This window comes from Microcaecilia unicolor, chromosome 14 (assembly GCF_901765095.1).
Source record: "Microcaecilia unicolor chromosome 14, aMicUni1.1, whole genome shotgun sequence".
Taxonomy (NCBI): Eukaryota; Metazoa; Chordata; class Amphibia; order Gymnophiona; family Siphonopidae; genus Microcaecilia; species Microcaecilia unicolor.
The window spans coordinates 27,702,798-27,728,893 of NC_044044.1; the positions used below are offsets into that span (position 1 = coordinate 27,702,798).

General features: G+C 45.0%; 1 protein-coding gene across 2 annotated transcripts in view; it reads right to left on the minus strand.

Annotated features, from left to right (window-relative positions):
• CHD8 (chromodomain helicase DNA binding protein 8) overlaps positions 1–26,096 on the minus strand; it is a 71,639-nt gene that overhangs the window by 32,719 nt on the left and 12,824 nt on the right. For both annotated transcript variants that reach the window (XM_030187019.1, XM_030187020.1), the window contains exons 2-16: positions 15,276–16,140; positions 13,419–13,766; positions 12,258–12,628; positions 10,748–10,865; positions 9,130–9,309; positions 8,385–8,453; positions 7,737–7,792; positions 6,574–6,775; positions 5,818–5,955; positions 5,598–5,719; positions 3,970–4,213; positions 2,684–2,860; positions 1,720–1,863; positions 1,132–1,387; positions 660–873 (exon numbers count right to left, since the gene is read on the minus strand). In XM_030187019.1, the coding sequence (XP_030042879.1) occupies positions 660–873; positions 1,132–1,387; positions 1,720–1,863; positions 2,684–2,860; positions 3,970–4,213; positions 5,598–5,719; positions 5,818–5,955; positions 6,574–6,775; positions 7,737–7,792; positions 8,385–8,453; positions 9,130–9,309; positions 10,748–10,865; positions 12,258–12,628; positions 13,419–13,766; positions 15,276–16,010 (3,374 nt within the window). In that variant the 5' untranslated portion in view covers positions 16,011–16,140. The remainder of the gene's footprint in view (positions 1–659; positions 874–1,131; positions 1,388–1,719; positions 1,864–2,683; positions 2,861–3,969; positions 4,214–5,597; positions 5,720–5,817; positions 5,956–6,573; positions 6,776–7,736; positions 7,793–8,384; positions 8,454–9,129; positions 9,310–10,747; positions 10,866–12,257; positions 12,629–13,418; positions 13,767–15,275; positions 16,141–26,096) is intronic.

Below are 26,096 nucleotides of genomic sequence, written 5' to 3' on the forward strand. Positions count from 1 at the left end.
ACCAGTGCCTTCCATGTATCTTCTGAGATCACATTACGTAGACCTCTTGCATTCATTGCTCTGGATTTTTTTCCCAGTTCCTTCCGTGTTCTCCTTGAACTGCAGGAGTTGGGACTTGGATAGGGTGCTCCAACAAAATCCACACTAATGCCATACAAAGAGGGAGAATAACTTCCCTGGTCAAAAGAAGCCATAATGATCTTGGGGTCAGGTGTCATCTGAAACAGCCACCTCAGGTACATACGCTATCTGTCACCGTGTAGAGCCTCCACAGTCTGAAGTATTAACTATCTAAAAACTGGAGAACCTTTAAAATGCACAGGCCATATGCATCTACCCCATTTCTTTGGAAAATACTGTTGGGTGCCTGGAAAAGGAACGATAAAAGGTTTGGACAAGTTCCTGGAGGAAAAGTCCATAGTCTTGCTATTGAGACAGACATGGGGAAAGTCACTGCTTGTCCCTGGGATCAGTAGCATGAATCTTGCTACTATATTTGGGATTCTGTCAGGTACTTGCGACCCGAACTGGCCACTGCTGGAAGCAGGATACTGGGTTAGATGGACCCAGTATGGCTATCCTTATGTTCTAACACTAAATGATGTGGGAGTAGGCTTGGGCTGTGTATTTTTCCATGGCCTGGACCTTCTCTCCCTCACCGTTTCTGGATGAGGTAGTCTTCCAGGATATCCAGGCAGCGCACCATCTGGGAGAAGATGAGCACCTTGTGGCCACCGGCCTTCAGCTTGGGCAGCAGCTTGTCGATCAGCACCAGTTTGCCGGCCGAGCGCACCATGGCCTGCAGGTGGTAGTCCATGGGCACGGCAGGATACCGGGCTTCTCTGAATTCCATCAGGATCTTCTCTTCTGCACCTGCCAAGGGGAAAACGACCCAAAAAGAAAACAGAAAAGTCACAAAGATCCTATCATTGACTTTTTCAGGGCTTATTGGTTCAGAGATGTACAAGGGTATATTACGGTCTACATCCTCACACCCCCTCCAAGGAAGAACAGTAAATCTGTTGTAACAAGTCTGCACGGATAATTCTCAGGACCTCTCACCATAGAAGATTGAGTACTGCTAGGTGTATATCAATTCCATCAAAGCAATTAACCCATGAGATTGCTCACCATTGATAAGATATGGGTGATTACAGCATTTCCTCAGTTCCATCATGGTGTTTAGCAGGTTGGGCATGTTTGACTGGCCAGCACCCTTAGATAGGAAGCTGAAATTCTTCTCCAAGATGGCCCGGTAGTACTTCTTCTGGATGTTAGTCAGCTCCACCTCAATAATGGTCTCCTGTTTTGGCGCCAAGTTCTTCTCCACATCCTCTTTCAGACGCCGTAACATCATGGGCTTCAGGATGGCCTGAAGTTTCTGCACCTGAGTATGGTTGTAGGATTAGGTTGGGGGGGGGGGGGGGGCAAGAGGAATGGATTAGCATTCCCTGAAGCCCATTGTTACTCAATACTCCCAGATCTATACCTGGACCCTACTGGATTACAGACATTCCAGATAGTAAGAATTTTAAAAAAAGGGCAGACTACATGGAATTTAGTCTCTCAGTTCCTACACCAACACTACTTTGATTAGATGGTTTGGAAATATCAGAGAGAGAGAGAGAGAGAGAGAGAGAGAGAGAGGAGGACTGGGATTCTCCTGTTCTGTGCCACTAAGCTTACACTACTTCTCTCCATGCAGTGTACATGACCTACTTGTTCTTCAGTCTTCAAGTCACCAAAGTCCTTGAGGAATTCCGATTCCGAGGGGAACTGAGAAGGTTCCAGGAAGTGCAAGAGACTGAAGAGCTCCTCCACGGTGTTCTGAAGAGGAGTTCCCGTCAGCAGAACTTTGTGTTCCTGTGGAAGAGTAACACAGGACAGGGACAGTGAGAAAAGAAGATATCGCACTACCGTCTCCTGGGGTCCATCAAAGAAATGAGTGCCATGTTCAAACATGCGTGGGATAAACATAAATGAATCCTGTTCAGAAGGAATAGATCCTCAGGAGCTTAACCGAGATTGGATAGCAGAGCCGGCAGTGGGAGGCGGGGCTAGAGGTTGGGAGGCGGGGATAGTGCGGGGCAGACTTATACGGTCTGTGCCAGAGCCGGTGGTTGGGAGGCGGGGATAGTGCTGGGCAGACTTATACGGTCTGTGCCCTGAAGAGCATAGGTACAAATCAAAGTAGGGTATACACAAAAAGTAGCAAATATGAGTTATCTTGTTGGGCAGACTGGATGGACCGTGCAGGTCTTTTCCTGCCGTCATCTACTACGTTACTATGTTACTATGTTCAAGGACAGTGAGAAATGTTATAGGAAAGGTCCTTAAAGATTTAACATATGCAAAAATTCAGGCACAAAGCACATTCAAAATACTAAGAAGATAAATTGTCCAGGTTTCCATGTCTGTTCGTGGCTTACAGTTACTTCATTGTAAAACTCTGAAATGTTACTGTTCCGCCCAACAACCTGTCCTTACAGAAAATGGATCACTAACTGAGATCTGACAAAACATTATATGAACTAAGGCTACTGTTGGAAACAGGATGCTGGGCTTGATGGACCTCTGGTCTGTCCCAGTATGGCAATACTTCTGTAAATTAATCAAGCCCCAATCCAACTCCGTTTTAGTCAACCAGCCTCTAATCAGTCCTGTCTACGCGTAATTGTCTCACCAGGTCCATGTGCTTCAAGCTGTCCAGAAGTTTACAGTTGCGGTTCTTCAGCCGGTGCGCCTCATCAATGATGACACAGCGCCACTCGATCTCACGCAACTCAGGGCAGTCCGACAGCACCATCTCGAAGGTGGTGATCAGCGCATCGAATTTATATGCACCGGGGATAAGGCGGCCCTGGATGAAGCGAAAAAAAAAAGGGGGGGGGAGCACATAAAAAGGTTTAACATATAGAAAACACTGTTTGCAGTGGGTTGTTTTTTTTTTTTTTTAAAGGGTGCATATTAATTCAATGTGTCTCCCTCTGCTGGTTGATGGATATAACTCATTAGTCTAGACTGGTTTGGTAGGACTAAAGAAAAGAAAAATTATCATTTTCTTTCAGGAACAGACACAGTAAAAAAAAAAGGAACTAATCAACTGAAATGATAAACTCAAAAAAAATTCAAAAACAAAATACAAAAATACACATCAGGCACAGAAGAGAAAAATAAGAGAAAACAACTAAATAGAGATATAGAGAGATATATATCAGAAAGAGAGACTAATGGGCCGCTGGGAGACTGAGAAAATACTGAGGCTAGGGTCACATGACCAGGGCTCTGATTGGCTCGCTAGAGTCAGAGTTTTTTTCTCAGTCTCCACCTGCTGGTAGGCGTGCACAACCCATCAGTCCAATCCAGGGGCGTAGCCAGCCTTCCGTGGGGGAGGGGTCCAGAGCCCGGGGGGATGGGGCACATTTTAGCCCTCCCCCCGGCGCCCCCCCCCGCCGACATTGCCGCCCCCCCTCCCGCCGCCGCTGCAGCCTACCTTTACTTTTGCTGGCGGGGGATCCCACTCCCCGTCAGCCGACGTCTTCTTCTCAGTCGCTTCCTGCTCTTCAATTTGTTTGCTGACGTCGACGTCAGACTCAGAGAACAGAACTGATCTCTGAGTCTGACGTCCTGCACGTCAGCAAACAAATTGAAGAGCAGGAAGGACTGAGAAGACGTCGGCTGGCGGGGAGTGGGATCCCCTGCCAGCAAAAGTAAAGGTAGGCGGCGGCGGGGGCGGGTTCGCCGGGAGGGGGATCCGGGGGTGAATCGCCCCACGTAGCTACGCCACTGGTCCAATCCTGGGCCGGTCCGGAGGGATGCTAAGGAAAGTATTTAGTCACACTAGGATGACTTTCAGTACAGGCAAAGCAAAATGATTTAGGCCCACAGGTGTTGGAACCAGAAGAGGTTTTTCTTCCTTATTCAGTCTCAGGGCACTCAACTGCATGCCACAACAGGGAGCAGGCCTACCTTTGAGTCCTTACAGTACATTTCATACTGTTGTATCATCTGTCGGCTGGCCAGGCTCCCATGGTACACGATGGTGTTCATGTGGGTCCAGCCTGAAAACTCCCGTTCCCAGTTGGTGATGGTGGAGAGAGGGGCGATGACCAGGAAGGGTCCCCGGAGGCCCACGCTGTACACCTCCTGCAAGAAGGTAATAGACTGGATGGTCTTCCCCAAGCCCATCTCATCTGCCAGGATGCAGTTTTGCCTACAAAAAAAAAAAAAAATGATATGAAAGGAGATAAGACTGTAGTAGAGAAAGAAGCGTAAGTACGTGTAAGCGAAAGGCAAAGAAAAACAGAAGGGGAGTTCAAGATTCAGTGCTGCATGCAAATAAGAAAACAGGCAAAATAAGGAAGGCAGAAGACATCACAAGAGTGGAGGAGTGGCCTAGTGGTTAGGGTGGTGGACTTTGGTCCTGAGGAACTGAGTTCAATTCCCGGCACAGGCAGCTCGTTGTGACTCTGGGCAAGTCACTTAACCCTCCATTGCCCCATGTAAGCTGCATTGAGCCTGCCATGAGTGGGAAAGCGCAGGGTACAAATGTAACAAAAATAAAATAGATACTGTTGGAGATTCTACATGGAATGTTGCCACTATTGGAGATTCTACGTGGAATGTTGCCACCATTGGAGATTCTACGTGGAATGTTGCCACCATTGGAGATTCTACGTGGAATGTTGCCACCATTGGAGATTCTACGTGGAATGTTGCCACCATTGGAGATTCTACGTGGAATGTTGCCACTATTGGAGATTCTACGTGGAATGTTGTTACTATTGGAGATTCTACATGGAATGATGCTACTATTGGAGATTCTACATGGAATGTTGCTACTATTGGAGATTCTACGTGGAATGTTGCTATTCCACTAGCAACATTCCATGTAGAAGGCTGCGCAGGCTTCTGTTTCTGTGAGTCTGACGTCCTGCACGTCAGACTCACAGAAGCAGAAGCCTGCGCGGCCACATTGGTGATCTGCAAGGGCCGACTTCTAGTGGAATAGCAACATTCCATGTAGAATCTCAAATAGTAGCAACAGTGGAGGAGTGGCCTAGTGGTTAGGGTGGTGGACTTTTGTCCTGGGGAACTGAGGAACTGAGTTCGGTTCCCACTTCAGGCACAGGCAGCTCCTTGTGACTCTGGGCAAGTCACTTAACCCTCCATTGCCCCATGTAAGCCGCATTGAGCCTGTCATGAGTGGGAAAGTGCAGGGTACAAATGTAACAAAAATAAAAAAGGTAGCAAAGAAGTTGGAAGGGAGGAACAACTGAGATGTGAAAAACTCTACAGAGCATTTTATATTTTTACTTGATTGACTCACAAAGATCAAATCTTGAGCATCTTTGGTGTCCTGAAAACAGAACCGCTACAGAAGAAATGGGAGGGAGCTCCGGGGTTTCTGTTTTCATAACCAACAGAACGATGCAACTATAAAAAGTTGGTCTGTACTACCACTGTGGCAGCCAGGTTGGTTTTTAATAATCGCAGGTCAAGTGTTTTTTTTTTTCTTAAGTAAATGATTTTGCTGGACTGGTTCAAAGCAGTCTAAGCTCCTGACCCACAACACCTGGTTTGCTCCCCCAGCTCACCTATTGTACCAGTTGAAGAGTAGCCAATTAACCCCTTCTAGCTGGTACTCCCGCAGCTGATTCCCATTTCGGTACTCTCTTGTTAGGTCCAGCTTCCTCCAGGACGTGGAGGCAGGACGGACCTTGCGAGACAAAGAGAAAGTGTTAGTACGTCTTCATTGTCAGCAAGTATACAAAAAAAAAAAAAAAACAAAGAAAGTGGGTGGCACAGAACACTCACCACCCTCTTCAAGTCTGGCTGCCGTGACTGTATACGTTTGAATTCATCAATCTTTCCCTCTTCGACATCCTCCTTTAGTTCCCAAGTGCTGTCTTCATAAGGGAGAGAGCACCACTTCACCAGGTAATAAATCACCGGCTGAAAGACATACACACAGGTTATGGTTAATGCCAAGATTGAATCATCTAGCTCAGGGCAGGGGCGTTGCCAGACCTCGGTGGGAGTGGGGGGCCAGAGCCAGAGGTGTGTGTGTGTGGGGGGGGGGGGGCACTGTTTAGCTGCCCCCCACCACCACTTTGGCCGACCCCCTCCCCCGCCGCCACATCAGGTCCCTTGTTTGCTGGCGGGGGGTCCCCAATCCCCACCAGCCGAAGAGTCTTCTTCAGCACCGCTCGACTCCAGCACCTTCGTTGTGTGATCATCAGTTTCTGAAGCCTTACGTCCGGCACGGGGCTACATGCACGGTGCAGGACGTAAGGCGTCAGAAACAGATGATCACAAAACAAAGACGCCGGAGTCGACCGGCGCTGAAGACTCTTCGGCTGGCGGGGATTGGGGACCCCCGCCAGCAAACAAGGTACCTGATGATGTGGCAGGGCAGGGGGAGTCAAATGTAAAGGGTGCCAGGACGTAATCTGTGGGGGCCCATGCCCCCGTGGCCCCCACGTAGCTACGCCCCTGGCTCAGGGCAGCAGTGGGAGTGGAAAGAGTACTAAATCCCCAGACTGACAGTCACACGCTTCCTTATCCACTCACCTCCCCGTTGTCCTTGTCGATGCTGTGCGACTCATCCAAGATCCGATCCACCTCCACATAGTCTGGGTTGAAGGGCTCCTCGTCCTCAGGCAGGAAGTGCCGCATCTGAGCCATCTTGGCCTTGAAGCGCTTCAGTTTCTGGTGGATACGTTTATCTCTCTCCAGTTGCTCGATGGTGGCCCACTCGCAGTGCAGGTAGGAGCTGTGTCAGGTACCAAACAGGAAATTACTTACCATCCCTGTGACATTTTCTCGTGCCCCAGCAACGCCAAGTCGGAGCGGAGTGGTGGAGCTAGATGGAACTTAGCCCCAGTTCCTCTGTAATTCATAACGTCCCAACCCACGTGCAAGAATAAAAGTTTGTCTGTTTGGGGGAGGGGGGAGCGAGCAAGAAAGAAAGAAATACTGCTGGGTACTTGTACCGGCCATGGCTGGTGGACCTTTTGGTCTGTCCCAGTACAGCAATGCTTGGGTACTTACGAGTAGAAGTTAAGTTTCGAGTAATACTTCCTCCCTTCCCCATAATCTTCAATAAATACACACTTAGGGGGCAGATACAAAGATTACTCACAATCCCCCCATGATGCTCGTAACTTTCTATAGTGGCTGCCTCTCCCAAAGACATACACCTTTCTAAACAAAGGGTAGTCCTTCCCAGCCACATATGGGAGATGGGGAGGAAGGGGGGAGGGACTCGGGGACACCCGAGTTTAACACCCCCAGAGGCTGTAAAGAAAGGAAACAAGAAAGGAAAAGAAATTCCTGCCTGACCAGCGTCTAACAGAGAATTCCTAGGCACAGAAGAAGAGGTAGCCTTATTAACCACTAAAAGATAAAGAGAGAGACTAATGGGCTCGCTTCCTACCTGCTGGGAGACTGAGAAAATACTGAGGCTAAGGTCACATGGCCAGGGCTCCTATTGGCTCTCTAGAGTCAGAGTTTTTTCTCAGTCTCCACCTGCTGGTAGGCGAGCACAACCCATCAGTCCAATCCTGGTCCGGTCCGGAGGGACGCTAAGGAAACAAAGATTACTCACAATCCCCCCATGATGCTCTAACACCTTATCACTCCACCCACTCATAAAGTAAACACGAGGCAAATCAAGTGGAGCATCAACACAACGGCTGGGCAGCAGCAAAGTGAAAGGTGGACGTTAGACTTACTAGTTCTTGTACTTGACAAAGAATTCCTCAGCTTCTATATATAAGCCAGACGGGAGCTGTGAAGGAAGGAGAAAGATTACCCAGTGACATACACACATGCATGTGTCTCCCTGATCAGAGAAAGCTACGTCAGCTGTGAGCCATGGGCCTGAAAGTGCCAAATTTAAACTTTTGCTTTCTCTCAGCTCTTTTTCACTGGTAGCTGAAGGCAAGTTACACTCGGGGTCCAGTAGATATTTCCCTCTCTCTAGAGGGCTTACAAAAAGAGTGCCTGATTCGCTAATGCGCATTAATGTCTAATATACATTAGAGAGAGTTATGCACTTAGTTAACAAACAGGCTTTCGTGAAATAGCGCGCGTTGAATCTCATTTAAAAAAAAAAAAACAACAAACCCAGTTATACCTGAGGCAGTGGCGGGTGAAGTGATTTACCCATCCCTTCAGCAAGATTGGAGACAAACTATCAGTGGGGAATGAAGGGTCTACTCTACGATCTGTTCACATCACGGAGCCACTGCTCCTCCGATTTTAAGATTATTCCTTGAGGAGGATCGGGGCCAGTAACAATCCATGACTCCCAAGCTCTGCTCCTGAGTTCCCCCCTCTAGGGGAGGGGCATGGCTTCCCGATGCCCGTTAAGTCCTTACCTCTTTCTTCATCACCCTCATAGAGAGGATTTTGTCTACAATGGCGGCATCTTCCTCGCTTGGATTCTCCTGTGGGATGGAGACAGTACTTGGTGATTAGGAGCTTTCACAGTCACACCAACCCTGTTACTATGCTCGTCTGTGGCCCCTCCCCAGAGACCCCAGTGCTGTAGGATTCTCCAGCCTTTAATTAAGGTGGGCTTGTGGCTCCTTCTGTACTACTACTAAACATTTCTAGAGCGCTACTAGGGTTACGCAGCGCTGTATAAATTAACAAAGAAGGACGGTCCCTGCTCCAAGGAGCTTACAATCTAATGGACGACATGTCAAGTTGGGGGCAGTCTAGATTTCCTGAGTAGAGGAGTAGTGGTTAGGTGCCGAAGGTGACATTGAAGAGGTGGGCTTTCAGCAATGCTTTGAAGATGGGCAGGGAGGGGGCCTGGCGTATGGGCTCAGGGAGTTTGTTCCAAGCATGGGGTGAGGCGAGGCAGAAAGGGCGGAGCCTAGAGTTGGCGGTGGTGGAGAAGGGTACTGAAAGGAGGGATTTGTCTTGAGAGCGGAGGTTACGGGTAGGAACGTAAGGGGAGATGACGGTAGAGAGGTAGTGAGGGGCTGCAGATCGAGTGCATATAAGATTCCTCAAGTGCTCAATAGCAAGAGCAAGGTGGCAAAAAAAGTGGAAAGAAAAGAAGAACAGAAAAGGTAAAATGACAAGGGGGGGGGGGGGGAACCTGTGTGGACGCACCACAAAGAACTGCATGGATGGCAAAACCTCGCTTTCTGGGGGTCCCTCGGGCAGCAGCAGGGGCTCTGGCCTCACAGGGCCCGTTACATCCACTTCTTCCTCCTCCTCTTCATCAGTTATCCTGATGTCCAGGTCCTCGGTGTACTTCTTCCGCTTCACTTGCCGGTTAGAGCGCCGCTTCTGCGGAAGATCAGGCAGGGTCAACAGATGTTACCCTACGTCCAATACTGACATTTACACTGTAACCTGTATGAGGTGAAGTGTTTTTTTTATGGGACAACAAAAAGCACATCCCCCACATCTTAAATCAAACCAACAGAACATCAGTTTGGTCCCAAGGCAGAAGAGAAACTCTGTTCCAACTGGACTGCTGCCTGGAGCGTCACCCAGACTCAGTCTACGGCCTACCCTAGATGCTGCACCAGGCCACATGTCTGAGCCAACAAAGAACAGTTCCCTAAGGAACTATTGAAATAAAGGCAAACAGTAGGGATGATCAGAAAAAAAGAACCAAAAATCTGGTTCTGACTAAAAGACCTGACATGGAACGTGTTTTCAGCAACAAGTTTTTTTTTTTTTTTTTTTTAAGTTTAACAGCGTTTCGAGCTGCTTCACAGATTCTGAATGTCTGTTGGCACATTGAAGTTGGACCAGATTAACTCACAGCTTTGTTTATAACCAGATTTCTGGACTCCTGATGCAGGCTTTGTTGCCAAAACATGGTCTGTGTCAGGTCCCAAATTGCCCTGTTGGGACAGTGAAGATTTTTACTCAGAACCACATCTTTGGATCTGTTTTTATTTATATTGCCTGCTGGGCAGAGATGAACAGAAGAAGGCAGCACCAGAATCTCTATAAAGGGAATGAAAAATCAGCTTTAAGCTTTTTTTTTTTCCCCCCTGTCTACATCTGCTGGCACGGAAACACAACCCACTTGTCAGGACTGGTCTGGCATGGACAATAAGAACAGGTTTGGCACAGATAAGCAATCTATCTTCACAAGGTTCAAGAAAGCGAATGATACGTACCTGTAGCAGGTGTTCTCCGAGGACAGCAGGCTGATTGTTCTCACCTACCCTCCCTCCTCCCCTTTGGAGTTGCGTTTTTCCTCATTTCTTTGCTTGTCATTTAACTGGGCGGGAAGTCGGCCGCGCATGCACGGTGGGCGTGCCCTGCGTGCGGGACCTCCCGCGAGATTTTTTTCTTCCGGTTTGAGGGGCTGCCGTGGACGTCAACCCAGTCGTGAGAACAAGCAGCCTGCTTGTCCTCGGAGAAATTAAGTTCCTTCAGCCTTCAAGCCAAAGGCCTGAACAGAGCACAAATATAACAGTAACCCAAAAGAAATCTACTATTACTAATCATTTCTATAGCGCTACTAGACATACGCAGCGCTGTACACATTATATACAGGTATTTTCTATGTCCCTAGGAGGCTCACAATCTAAGTTGTTTTTTTTTACGCTAGGGCAATGGAGGGTTAAGTGACTTGCCCAAGGTCACAAGCAGCTGCAGTGGGAATCAAACTCAGGTTGCCAGGATCAAAGCCCGCTGCACTAACCGTTAGGCTACTCCTCCCATACCAACCCTACTGGGCTTGCATCCTTCTCCCTTCTTTTACCTGGATGCTGCTCTCATCTTCCTCCTGTGGGGAAGACATTGTGGGCATCAGCTCCACATCCGAGTTATCAGACGAGGCATTCCTCTTCCGTTTCTTTCCCACAATGGGAGTGATCGTGCTAGGAGGGGTAAGAGGAGGAGGAGAGACGAACGCCAATAAAACATTTTGTTTTCTACACTCACGGTGTCAACAAAAGTACACACCAAGATGGTCAAAGTCGAGGGGAAACAAGAGGTCACAGCACTCAAAACAATTAAAATCAGTCCCTGGGTCTCATCCAGCCAAAACAGTACATCACACAGTCAGAAGAAAAGAAGCAGCAACTATGGAAAGGCCAAAGGTAACTTTCACAAAGAACATGGCACCCCCATCACTCCATTCACCAAGTACCAAAAATGAACAACTTGAAATAAAATGTACACCACTTCTGGTGGAAAAAAAAATGATATGAAAGAAAATAGCCCTGCTGTCTCCACAGTGGCCAGCAGATGACAGCATTGCTCCATGGACTGTACCACCTGGTACAACCCTGAATTTTCTGCAGGGTGTGACATCTCCTATCTTGGAATATCCCAAGATGCTGTTATTATTACAAATATACACAGCCTGCACCTGCCCAAGGCAAGTTATAAAAATGTGCATGCTGTTGAATGAGATTTCTGAAACCATACGAGCCCCATTTCAATCCTGGTCCCTCAACCTGATTCATTTGTGGGCCCTTTCAGACTATTTCTAGTGAATACGAATGGAAGGTAGCAGGCATGCAAATTTCTCTCATGGATATCCTGAAAGCCTGATCTGTTTGCAGCCCTTAAGGCCTGGGAGTGAAGAACAAGGACATACGTGATCTAGAAAGCTACGGACACTGACATACCTGAAAATATAAAGTTGAACCAATAAAAGGTTTAAAAGGACTGTAGGGCAGGGGCGTAACCAGACCTCGGCGGGAGGGGGGTCCAGGGCCCGAGATAGGAGGCACTGTTTAGCCCGCCTCTCCCAGCCGCCTCCCCCCTCCTCCCCGGTCGCCGCCAACTCTCCCCTGTCGCCGCCAGGTACCTTTGCTGGCGGGGGTCCCCAACCCCCGCCAGCCGGAGTCATATTCAGCACTGGTCGACTCCGACGCCTTCGCTGATGATCTCTGACTCCTTACGTCCTGCGTGCACGTCCTGTATGCAGCCCCGTGCAGGACGCAAGGAGTCAGAAAGAGATCATCAGCGAAGGCGTCGGAGTCGACCGGCGCTGAATATGACTCTTCGGCTGGCGGGGGTTGGGGACCCACGCCAGCAAAGATACCTGGTGACGTGGGAGGGTCGTCATTGGCAGCGGGGGGGGGGGGGGGGGGGTCAAATGTAGAGGGGGCCAGGGTTTAATCTGTGGGGGCCCATGCCCCCACCTAGTTACACCCCTGCTGTAGGGGATTCAGATCACTCCAGCCGTTCTACTAACAGGAGCAAAAACCACACCCCACTTCAGTGCTAGATGTTCCCAACCAACTTTTACCACAACTCACTTAGTCTTTGCCTTGCTCTTCGATTTGCCAGCGCTCAGTGCAGCCTTGGACTTCTTCAGCTTATCCTCCTTGCACCCTCCAGCCCCCATGGATTTCTTTCTCCTCTTTCTCTCTCCATCCTCCTCAGGCCTCAGGGTGGGCAGCTCATCTTCGTTCAGCACCCGGGGGATGTTCTGTTCTCCCCGGGCCCGGGCCCTGGCGATAGCCTCTGCCACAATGCGGTTGGCTTTCTCCTGTTTTTTCTGGTGTTCCAGTTTTCGACTTTCCTGCTTCCCTGACGGTGCGGAGGTGGAGAAGGCTGCTGCGGCCTCGCTGGCGGTGAGGACCTTCACCACAGAAAGGCCTGGGGAACCTCCCTGAGACGAGCCAGCCTTAGTAAACAGAGCAAGAGAAAAACAAAATGAAAGAAGAAGAAAAAAAAAAAGAAACCTCCCCAAAACCCTAAACTAAATCTCCACCCACTTCATAATAAAAGAAATATTGCAACTGCAGACTGGCCGAGATAGCTTATGTGACAAACACGCTGCATGGCATTTGACCTTATCCACATCCCAATTTGAAAAAAAAACCAAACGTTTGGAAATTCTACTGAGGCGTATACCAAGGCCAAGTATCTTCCCATTGTAGGATGCTCCCCACAGAAATCACATCACACCCACGAGAAGCTTAAAACTCTCACTGACGCTGAATTCCAGAAGCTTGAGCCACATACTCTATCCATGAACCTTCTCCTTCTCAGTCAGCAACAATATTAAAACTTAAAATAAGCAACGTTTACATCTGACTAATTCTATCAGAAGTTCAAGCAAAAATCAGCAGGTCTTCCATTGCTTTGTTTCAATTGGTATTTTATCCCCAAAAGAGATATTTATTACAAAGTACCAAAAGTGGGATTGGCCGCTGTCGTGGACAGGATGCTGGGCTCGATTGACCCTTGGTCTTTTCCCAGTGTGGCATTACTTATGCACTTATGTTCATGAGATTAATGATCACCCCAGTATTACGCGCACACACAGTCGGTCACTGATGGAACCAGGGAATAGAATTGGGCCACAGAAAGGTCAACTAGTTCCCCCAGGGTCACATACATAGAATTAGTTGACTGAATTGGGAATTAGAGCCTGGAGTTACCAGGTTCTGGGACAGGGCTGGGAGCGTTACCTGTGGTTGTAGCACCACTTTGAGGGGCAGGGCGAGGCGTTGGGGTGCAGCCTGTGTAGTGGTTGATGAGACCACAAGTGGTTGTGCTGGAGCCTGCTGCAGAATCTGGATTTTCTGTGGTTGCTGCTCCTGATGCTGTGGGGGCTGCTGCACTTGCAGCTGGATGGTCACGACCTTCGGGGCCTGGCCCGGCAAACTCTTGGCTTGCGTCAGTGCCGCCAGCTGGTTACCCTGTAGCACGATTTTGCCTGGAAGGCTGCCCAGCACTAGGTGACGAGGCCCTATCTGTCCCGTTGCCCCAGTCTGGGACGGCTGCTGCAAAACCAAGGTGATCCGTTTCGACTCCCCCTGATAACAGAAAGAAAAATGAGAATCATGGATACAGCACAAATGACACAGAGAATAGGAAAAGGTGGTCAGAGTCCCTGAGGGATGCAGACAACTACGTTTGAAGCCAGAAATAAGTGATGTGATATGATCAGCAGTTTACCACTATTTCCAGCCCTTTGATGAGGAGAGAGATATATATGTGCATTACATTCACTGGCTATATGGTCATTTTTGAATCATTTTTCTAACAATCAACATTATAGGTAGAATTCATGTTCACTCATCTTGCTGCTTTCATTCACTTTTTTTAATTATTGTTTCACCTCTTAACCAGACCTCCCTTTGTTGAGGATTTGCCTTCATCAAATAGTTCTCAAAAGCATTCGGCATTAAGGTCAGTGTTACCACACTCATTATCAATTTTCTGAATCTGCCATTAATTGATCACTCTCGTTTAATTTGTATTTATTCATGTGCAAATTGTATTTATATAAGCACACCATTTTATGCGTTTAAATATTTATTCATTGTTTGACCCCCCTTTTTTAATATATAGGAGGATTCATTTAATTTTTAATGTGTATAAATTCACCTTTGAATGCATTTGGTTATCCATGTTTAATGTATCCAATCCACACTGCTTTCTTACTTTGTGTAGACATGAGAATTCATTTACATATTGTTATTTATTTATATGACAGAAAAGAAGAAAAAAAGTGGAAAAACACAACTTCAAGAGATCAATCCGAGACAAGGGGTGAGATGCTCCAGGAAAACTTTATTAGGGACCCTACACGGTCCGTGTTTCGGCTTTTAAAAAAAGCCTTCATCAGGGGTCTATAAAATAACATGACACATATATAATTAAAATCAAAACAAATCAAATATATAACACCAAATATCAAAACTTAATGTTATATATTTGATTTGTTTTTTTAAAAGCCGAAACACGGACCGTGTAGGGTCCCTAATAAAGTTTTCCTGGAGCATCTCACCCCTTGTCTCGGATTGATCTCTTGAAGTTGTGTTTTTCCACTTTTTTCTTCTTTTCTGTTGTACGTTTTGTGGAAACTTCGAACCCCTTTTGTGCCTGTGGTTATTTATTTATATGCATATCATTTTGATACAAGCACACCATTTTTTGTCTTTACATATTTTTAAATATGGAAGGTTTTATTTTATTTTTTGATGAATTTAAATGTTTTATTTTCTTAAAAATTTAATCATCCTTTTAAATTCATATTCATTCTTAAATGCATCTAATTTGTTATTATTATACATACTTTTTTATATAATAACATTTAAAATTATAAAATTAATTTAAAATATTTTAATGTCATATTGTTTTTATAATTTATGTATTCAAAATTTGATTATAGACTCCTGATGCAGGCCTAACGGCCGAAACACGACGTTGTGTCGAGTCTTTACACCTCAATAAACATCTTTATTATTATATATCCTTTCAGTCTTTGGAATCCCTGGTCGTCCTCCCACTTTTATTTTATTTCGGATACCAGTAATTACCTGTGCTGGGGAAGAGGTCACTGTGACTCCAGGTTTCAGTGTAATTCCTCCTGTTCCAGCAGCTCCAATGCTCCCTGGTGTCCCCTGACTCTTTACGGGCTGCAGTAATAACTGCTTCACTGGCCGGCCAGCCTGCACCACTCTCTGTGTTCCGCCCGGCCCGGTCGTCAGCTTGGCAGCCAGCACGGCATTGCCAGACACAATTGAGACCCCTTGTCGCAGTGGTGTGCCCGTAAGTACCTTGGCAAAGGTTACTTTGCCCCCGTTGACAGATGACTGCGTGCTTCCCAATGTCAGTGGTGTGCCAGCCACCGACATCCCAGCCGGTGCTTTCAGGATGACGATCTTTTGTGCTTGCGGCTGTCCACCTCCACCAGCTGAAACACCCATGAACGGATTACCCTGTTCTAGCAGCTCCTGCCCCTTGGGGAGCTGCACAAGTCCCGGCTGCACCTGAACGGCGTGTGTTGGCTGAGGGTTGGCTGGCTGTGCTGTATAGTCATGCAGGATCAGCGATCCCGGTGCTGGTGGCTGCAGCACTGGCGGCTCTGGCGGAGTGTTCCTTATTGTAATGCCAGCGTCCTGAGCCAATTGACCCAAGGGGTCCAAGATACCAGTGAGGCCTAAGGCATCATCCATGGGGTCCGGCCCACTCTGCCCAAAGGCCTCCTCCGTTAGCGAATCCAGCCCAAAGAGATTGGGGTCATCAAAGAGGTCCATGATGGGATCAGCCATGTCCAAACAGGGGCCCTCACAGGCTTCGATCCTCGTGGGAACCAAAGGGAGAGGGAGAGACACACACCACACTGCCTGCTTGAAGATCAGTGTTCATGGGACGTCATCGAAACTCAGACGGCGCTAACTCCTGCAGAAATAAGAAGAGACAAAGACCTGTCAACAGAAAGGACAGAAACGTGGCAGCACAGCTAGTAATCCTGGTGGGTTTGAGGTAGTTACATTACAAACCTTCCTAAAGAGTTTCTACAAGGGATTCTCTTAAAATTAATGCACTGAAATAATTTGTCAGCAATACAATTAAATCCCTCTCTCCAAAACTAAACTCTCCTGCCATATGCAGTCAATCAGAAAAATAAAAACCCGCCACAGACAACCAGGTAAAGCAGAAAAAAAAAACCCCACACTTTTAAAGTGAGCACTTCTGAAAATCTTCACACAGTCATTGAGAGCAGTCATATCAGCAAGAGACACCAGCCTCTTCATATGCTGGTGACATCGGCGCTAACTGGTCTACGTTAGCTCCGATGTCACCAGCAACTTGGCACTCACCGAATCCGATTCAAGCTGATTATGAGAAAACATCTTCACCATCGATGGAACGATTCAGATCTTGTTCTACCTAAAGCAGTTTCTGTTCCTTTGACAGGAGAAAGCGTTTAAAGGAAATGAGCCAAAGGACTTGTGTCTCCCTAGACACAGAATCATAAAGAGGTCCGAGAAAGAGTGAGTTGGTAGGAACAAGAGCTGGCTCATCTAGACTGAGCCTTGCCCACCTCTACCGCCTCCCTCCTGGCTATCTTGCTCCAGAGCTTCAGTACTCTCAGGGTCAGAAAATTCTTCCGAATGCTTAACTTTAAACTTATTTGCTGCAATCTGAGGTCATGATTTCTATCAACTGCAAAGGTCTAAAATACAAACTAACGCATGCGTCAACCTTTTCCTACCAGAGCACACAATTCTGGAACGCGCTGCCACGAAATTTAAAAACGAGCTATGAACTTACTAACTTCCGCAAACTACTGAAGACCCATCTCTTTAACAAGGCATACCACAAAGACCAAAAAATGTGAACCTCTCCACATATATCCAGAAAAGACTTAGTATATCTGCTTGTTAGATTACTATCTTGTCTTATCACAATCATGTCACCCAAGATCTGTCTGTAATACTAAATATCTATCTTATCATGTATTTCCACTATTCATGATGTATTGTAAGCCACATTGAGCCTGCAAAGAGGTGAGAAAATGTGGGATACAAATGCAATAAATAAATAAAAATAAATAACCTTGGAAAACTTAAATCTGAATAGTTCATCGAGTCAGAGACAAATTCTCCCTCGGAAGAACGGGTCATCACCCCTCAAAAACCTTCAAATACAGAAAACAGGCACACCCAAAATAAGTTTCTTTGCAATTTAGAATAATCTTTGTTCACACTGCAAGTGATATGTCAACATCCTCTGTGGCCTAACACTACTCAGACAGTGGAAGGGAAGGAGGATAGATTGAAGGAAAGCAGATCCAAGAGGCATCCTGTGTTTTATTTCAAGGCTTTCTCGCTGGCTTCCAATTAAATCTGGACAAATCTTTTGGGTTACTGGTCCTACAGTTGGTTCGGTTGACGTCGACCTGGGGTGGGGGGGACTTTTTCCTTACAATGGGCCTCAGGGGAGGAGTTTAAATACTAAGGGGTACATCTTTCTGCTGACCTGACCCAATTATACTCCATGTAGGCCCGCTGCTGGAGGATACTAGGTCGAAATTACATAGCTGGAATGACTATTCCCTCTCTCTGTTAAGGAAGATAAGCCTGTTTAATACATTCCTTGTACCCTGCAGGTTATACGTATTCCAAATGTCGCCAATATACTTAGAAGCATACTATTACTACTTATTTCTATAGCGCTACTAGATGTACGAAGCGCTGTACAATGGACATAAAGAAACAGTCCTTGCTCAACAGAAACATGACGGCAGATAAGGGCCACATGGCCCATCTAGTCTGCCCATCTTAAGTAACCACTAACTCCTCCTTTCCCTAAGAGATCCCACGTGCCTGTCCCATGCATGGAATGTTGCTGCTAATTGGGTTTCTGCCAGGTACTTGTGACCGGCCCAAACTGGTCACTGTTTGGAAAACAGGATACTGGGCTAGATGGACCATTGGTCTGACCCAGTATGGCTACTCTTATTTCTGCTTTCTTAAGATCAGACAGTGTCCTTGTCTCCACGACCTCCACCACCCATTCCATGAAAGACTATTTCCTTAGATTCCTCCTAAGCCTACTTCATGATGTGAACTGTGCAGGTTCTGAAAAGATGCTAAGTACCAATCGGTTAAATACATTTACAAGGAAAATTTAAGAAAGATTGAGACTCCTAACTGGAGAACCCCAGGTATCAAAAGCAAAAACACCCCTGCTCTCCACTTCTATATTTATTTTGTAAGACCAGGAAAAATCCTAATTTTGTAAGACCAGGAAAAATCCTAATTTTTGAATTAAAATATTACCCCCTATGCTTGGAAGAAAAGTTGCAACATCCAGTCTCCGATTTCAAAGCAAATAAAACTAGCAATGGGTGTCATTAAATCAGTGTCTGAAGTCTCTAAACATCAGAAACATCCAAAAGTTGACAAATCGGAAGACTGGAGAACATCTTGACCCGGTTTCTTTTTTGCAGTGGGGAGACAGTATGCATTCAGTACTAGAGGCATAGTCCCAGGAGATACCTTCAGTATTTCAGTCAGATATTAAGGACTTCTCTAGCTGACCTCAGTGGGCGCTTTTGGAAATTCAACAATTGTAGATTTGTAGGTCTAGCACAATTTTCCTAAAATCTCCATTTATTTATTACACTTGTATCCCACATTTTCCCACCTATTTGCAGACCCAATGTGGCCTACAAAGACCTGTTACGGCATCGCCATACCAGGGTAAAGAATACAATTGGTGTTACAAAGAAATCAAGTAAAACAAGAGGATCTGGTCAAGCAGTTATAGAATGAGACATTCTGAATAAAGGTGGGTACGTGTTGTGTTAGAGTTAGTTATGGGTTATCGTGGTAGGCCTTGTTAAAGAGATAAGTTTTCAGAGATTTGCGGAAGTTAGTTAATTCGTTGATTTAAGAACTTAACATATTCTGCCAGATTCTATATATCGCACCTAGCATTCTGCGAATAATCTAAGCATATTCCATAACAATGCGCATAAGTTAATCGGCTTAACAAGCCAATCAGTGTTAACACTTAAGCAATAATGAGCACTAATTAGAATTTACGTTCATAACTCGCTAAGAGTAGGCTGTAACTCACTGTGTCTAAATTCTAATGCGCGCATCCAAGGGTGCATTGTTATAGGCGGGGAAATGGGCGTTTTGTGGGCATTCCCAAATTTACGCTCATTGTGTAAATCTACACGCAGGGCTTTACGCCACGTTTTCGTTGGTGTAAATGGATGCGCGTAATTTTAGGCGTTGGTGTTAATCAACTGAGCGTATTCTATATCCCGCGCCTAAATCTTATAGAATATGCTTAGGAGGAAATGATTTCCATGCAGCGCAGATTTTCCAGGCGCCATATATAAAATTTTCCCCATTATCCTTAACCAAAGCCACTTTTACGAATTGTTACACCCCTAATTTTGTATTACAATCAAATAAAGAGATTTCAAAGCTAGAACGTTTAAACAGTGGACATACTGCTTGACGCAGTTTTTCAATTCCTATCCAAATGACTTCCAAAGTAAAATTACTGGGTCACTTAGGTTTAAATGATATACAGGCAGAGACTATAGTTGACTGACCTTCTCTTAGCTTAGGCTCAGGAAAACACAGTTTGTGCTTTACAGGCAGTGTTAAGCTGGGTTTACGCTTCTATTCAGTAGACAGCCTCCCCAAGGAACAGTAACAAGAAAGGGTTACTATTTTAAAAAGCGTCATTCGTGTTTTACTACTACTACTACTATTTAGCATTTCTATAGTGCTACAAGGCGTACGCAGTGCTGCACAAACATAGAAGAAAGACAGTCCCTGCTCAAAGAGCTTACAATCTAATAGACAAAAAATAAAGTAAGCAAATCAAATCAATTATTGTGTACAGGAAGGAGGAGGGTAGGTGGAGGCAGGTTGTTACAAGTGGTTACGAGTTAAAAGCAATGTTAAAGAGGTGGGCTTTCAGTCTAGATTTAAAGGTGGCCAAGGATGGGGCAAGACGTAGGGGCTCAGGAAGTTTATTCCAGGCGTAGGGTGCAGCGAGACAGAAGGCGCAAAGTCTGGAGTTGGCAGTAGTGGAGAAGGGAACAGATAAGAAGGATTTATCCATGGAGCGGAGTGCATGGGAAGGGGTGTAGGGAAGGACGAGTGTGGAGAGATACTGGGGAGCAGCAGAGTGAGTACATTTATAGGTTAGTAGAAGAAGTTTGAACAGGATGCGAAAACGGATAGGGAGCCAGTGAAGCGACTTGAGGAGAGGGGTAGTATGAGTAAAGCGACCCTGGCGGAAGACGAGACGGGCAGCAGAGTTTTAGGCATGCATAAACTGGCACTTAAAATGTTTATCTTGTATAAAATGTCTTAACTTCCAATTTTACAAGGTCACGATACAAACATCTAAAACTTTAAAAAAAGAAAAAAAAGTGAGAATGGCAAGAGGGCGTGGGTCCCCATTTCAGAAAAAGACATGTATGTCTGTGTCCTGCTACTCGGGACGTCTTGGTTCAGCAGAGTTCTCCTATTCAGCAGTGCTCCACCGAAAGGAATTAGGGGAGGTCACCCTCTTAATCCCCCAGTGGTCGATGTAAGCAAGATTGGCAATAGATGTCTGGCTCTGCGACAGGTTTGAGAAAAAATAAAAAAATGTTTATGCTTCATTCCAGGATGATTTAATTTTGTCAGTTGGTTGGAAGTATGATTGAGATTAACTCTTTTTCTCCCTCTGCTTAGAAAACTGGTAGCCATTTAAGTCTAACGTGTTTCTCATGATATGGACTTGAGAATATTTGATGTGAATTTCTTAATTTTTTTTTTTAAATATTTTCTTGTTTTATCATTAATGTAATGTGATAACTATGTATTTCTCTTTCCGGAATTGGTGATCACCATTACGGTACTATGTAAGCCACAGTGAGCCTGCAAATAGGTGGGAAAATGTGGGATACAAATAAACATTATTAAAATGCAATAAAAAAAATGTTTCATGCATCAAAAACAGATAAGATATATTTATGCTGCTATTCCTCAACATGAACATTTAGGGGCTTATTTTGATACAATGATATTTTAGATGCTAGTCTAAAATGGGATTTTAATGCTGCAGGTAACCAGTGCTTAACCATCCGTTTCTTCATGTACTTTAGAACAGGCTGTACACAGGTAAATCCCTGTTTTAGTAGCAGAACTTGAGACATCCTGACCTAGATGCCTCGGTTCTGATTTACACATACTTTCTAAAATGCCACAGAATATATTTAAATTTAAACCAATCACAAAAGACCCCTTGTGGGGAAAAAAAAAAAAAAAAAAGAGAGAAAACTTAGGTGTCCCACACTCAACACTGCCAAATAGTTTAGGAATCGGAAGGAAAAAGCCTCAAAGAGCTCCGGATCGATCGCGAGATCTTATAGAGCTGAAACCAACACTCCAGGTTGGAAGTGGCCATCTCCATTCACCCTGCACTTTAAAGACCCTGAAGCAGTAGGGCGAATGTGAGCCAAGCGAAACGCTGGCTAACGTTGGGTCTGTGGGTGGCTGCGGATACAGAAGAGAGCCACTGAGTACCTTCTTCATAAAACTGTGTTAGTTTGAAATTACATTATGTTGATACACACTCGTTACTCCCATCTCTAGGTCATTTTTAACATATTTATAAATGACCTAGAGACGAGGTAACGAGTGAGGTAATTAAATTCGCAGATGACACAAAGTTATTCAGGGTCGTCAAGTCGCAGGAGGAGTGTGAAAGATTACAGGAGGACCTCGCGAGACTGGGGGATTGGGCGTCCAAGTGGCAGATGAAGTTCAATGTTGACAAGTGCAAAGTGATGCATGTGGGTAAGAGGAACCCGAATTACAGCTGTGACATGCAAGGTTCTGCGTTAGGAGTCGTAGACCTAGAAAGGGATCTGGGAGTCATCGTGGATGTTAAAAACTTCTGCTCAGTGTGCTACGGCGGCTAAGAAAGCGCACAGAATGTTGGGTATTATTAGGAAAGGGATGGAAAACAAACACGAGGATGTTATAATGTCGTTGTATTGCTCCATGGTGCGACTGCATCTCGAATATTATGTCCAATTCTGGTCGCCGGATCTCAAAAAAGATATAAAGGAATTGGAGAAGGTGCAGGGAAGGGCAACGAAAATGATAAAAGGGATGGAACGACTTCCCTATGAGGAAAGGCAGAGAAGGTTAGGGCTCTTCAGCTTGGAGAAAAGGCGGCTGAGGGGTGATATGATAGAAGTCTACAAGATAATGAGCGGAGTAGAGCGAACAGATGTGAAGCGTTTGTTTACACTTTCAAACAACAACAAAACCAGGGGACACAAGATGAAGCTAGAATATGGTAGATTTAAAACAAATAGGAGAAAGTTTTTCTTTACTCAGCGTGTAGTTAGACTCTGGAACTCGTTGCTACAGAATGTAGTGACAGCAGCTGGCCTTACGGAGTTTAAAGGGGGTTTGGACAGATTCCTGAGGGAAAAGTCCATTGAACATTATTAAAAAAAATTTTTGAGGGGGGGGGGGGGGGGGTTGCCGGGTTCTTGAGGCCTGGATTGGCCACTGTTGGAGACAGGATGCTGGGCTTGATGGAACATTGGTCTTTTCCCAGTATGGCAGTGCTTATGTTCTTATGTTAAATTGGCAGTGTGATGTGCTTTCTATATCTGTCTACGGAAGGTATTTTTTTCAGCCAATGATGAATTGCACATCATTCACGATCCTTTCAGCTCTATAAGATTTTACAATCCAGAGCTCTTTGGAGGCTTTTTCCTTCTGATTCCTAAACTATTTGGCACTGTGAGTGTGGGACACCTAAGTTTTCTCTCTTTTTTTCACAAGGGGTCTTTTGTGATTGGTTGAGTTTGTTCATTTGGATCCCTTATCCACTTTATTTTGGTGTAATTGAATATATTTAAAAATATCCTCCTCAAGGTCCCCAGCAACTGTCTCACCACCCTTAACTCTAAGGAGAAATTAGACCTTACCTGCTAATTTGCTTTCCTTTAATCCCTCCGGACCGGCCCAGGATTGGACTGATGGGTATTTTCTCAGTCTCCCAACCTGCTGGAAGGCGTGCACAACCCATCAGTCCAATCCTGGGCCGGTCCGGAGGGATGCTAAGGAAGGGTGTGTTAGCATTTCTAGCGTGCGCCAACCGTGTAGATATTCCTACGGGCGTTACTACACGCTAATTTTTAGCATGCGCTAAGAACGTTAGCGCACCTTAGTAAACAGGACCCCAAATTCTCTCATCCTAAAATCTAAATGTGTGAAACTGGAGTGATCAGGCAGTACAGTTTTAATATTTGGGGGAAAAAAATATGAAATATCAAGTGTGGAAAGACCTGGTCATTTTAATGCTTTGCATCCCGCAAAACAGCTGATTTTAAACGGATAATATCCGTGAAGGAAATCCAATTAGAATCACAAAGGTTTCATGAATGTTTGATGTTTCTCTTCTCTTTGTGTTGGAAGGACAGCTGGGATGGGGGGGGGGGGGGGGGGGGGGGGGGAGAAACTTAAAGACATGTCTGTATTTCACAGGAAAGTTTAAAATTTCCACACAACACAGATCCATTCACAGAGGTTTGCTTTTGAACACATGGCAACATTCTGGCTTGTTTTCTTGAATTTGGAAGTATAAACAACGTGATCTTTACTGACTCGAGATACTTCGTTTTTCGAATTCGAACTTTGGCTTCATTTGTCATGGACTGTGCTTAGGTCTTAGAGACTCTTTTTAGTGTGCTAGATTACCTCTTTTCATCTTCTGAGTGTGTGATGGTATGTTATGAAAAAGTGTTTAATAGTATTATGAATAAAAGTATTGTATATCTTATACATGTGTATTGCTAATAGTTATTTTTTTTAGTAACTATTTGAATCGTTGGTATCTATATTTTATATACCCCTGTAATTTTATTAGTTCCAAAATTATCACAGCACGCAATATCCTTTGCCAGTATCACTTTCGCGGGGTCCAAAAAACACACACGGGAGGATTAATTATTATTATTTGTTACATTTGTATCCCACATTTTCCCACCTATTGCAGGCTCAATGTGGCTTACATATAACCGTTAACGGTGTTAGCCGATTACGGTCTGAACAAATACATGGTATGAATGAATACAAAGTGATATTGTGGTATAATGAGGTACATCTATGGTAGGAACAGTTGAGGGGAACTTAGAGAGGGAAATGGGGAAGAAGAGTCAGTTAATGTCCGTTATGGTCTTTGGTTATATTGTGTCGCACACAAGGAGCAACTTTCGTTAACCTAGACATCACTGGGAGCAGGTGTAAATCCAGATGTTCATGTCTGTGGACAAACGTGCATTTCCATTCTGAAATGGGGAATGCACAAGCTTCTTTTCTGGCCACCCAAAAGACACTCAGACCTTGCTTCCTTGCCACGTGCATATCTGGATTTAGAAATGTATGCTATATTTATTTATTACATTTGTACCCCGCGTTTTCCCCACATATAGCAGGTTCAGTGTGGCTTACATTGTAAAAGAAAGTATCTTACATGGTAGAAAATAAAGCAAAACAAGAAAATGCAGGAAGAGTATTATAAACTGTGAAAAAGCATTACAAAGAACATGTGAAAAGAATATTATGAACTGAGAAAAACACAGTGGCAACAGCTATATATATATATATATGTGTGTGTGTGTGTGTCTAAATGCCGGTTTATACATGTCCAACACACGAATAGGGCTTCTAAAATGACCATCATAACAAGGAAAGCCCAAAAAGACGCCTATTTTATAGAAGGCAACAATGGTGCTTAATTGTCTTTATAAAGTAAGCATGCAGAACCAGACTCAATAGCCCAGAAATGACCCACACATATATACCAAGTATGTGAATACCCACTTAAAAGTACATGCATATTAAGTACACATGTACATTGCCAATTCTAACTCTGCCCCTGGGGACCACCTACATGGAGATTGCATAAAAGCAGGTACACACTTACATTACCCAAATTGCAAAGGACTTAAATACAAAACAACTTACGCATCCAGCTTTTCCTACATAAGTGCACGACCATGGAATGGACTCCCAAAAACTATGAAAATAATCCATGACCATCTCAAGTTCAGGAAATCACTAAAAACCAACCTCTTCAAAAAGGCTTACCCTACCGACCCAACGTAAATCCCCACACCCAGCAACACAGCATAACCAATGATCGTACTGGACAGTATACAATCTTCATCCCCTTCGACCCTTTTGGTGCCTGACACACACCTACCTCAAATCGACCACTACTTAACCCTGTATTTATTATCCACCAAACGCCTGTACGGTATATGTAAGCCACACTGACCCTGCAAATAGGTGGGAAAAATGTGCAGTCAACAACAAAATCTGTATCTAGAAGTTTTCCACGGATTGAAAACAAGGGCTAATATAACCAGAAGGAAGAAATGGATAATATCTTACTAGGCAGAGGTTTACCTATTAAATAAGCTGTCCCCCTCCCCCCCACACAAAAAATACACTATATAAAAATGTGTCTCCCAGTACAGGGTAGATCTTTAAGTCTTCCTCCAGGAAGATGACCATTGGTTATGTAACACATCCAGGGCACAGGAATCCTTGCATACAATACATTAGTCACAGTTATGGTCCATCATAGTGCTATATGATTCAATTGTCCTGAAGGGGCGACCCTGTCAGACAGGAAGTTTGAACAATACAAATTATGAATTATCTTTAAAAACAAACAAATAACCCCCTACGTTTTAAAGCACTTGTTCGATTAAGTAAAAATATCTGTCAAATGTCCTGGTTATACAGGGATTTGGAATAGCTCAGTGGTTAATTCAAGACAAGTTACATTCAGATACATAA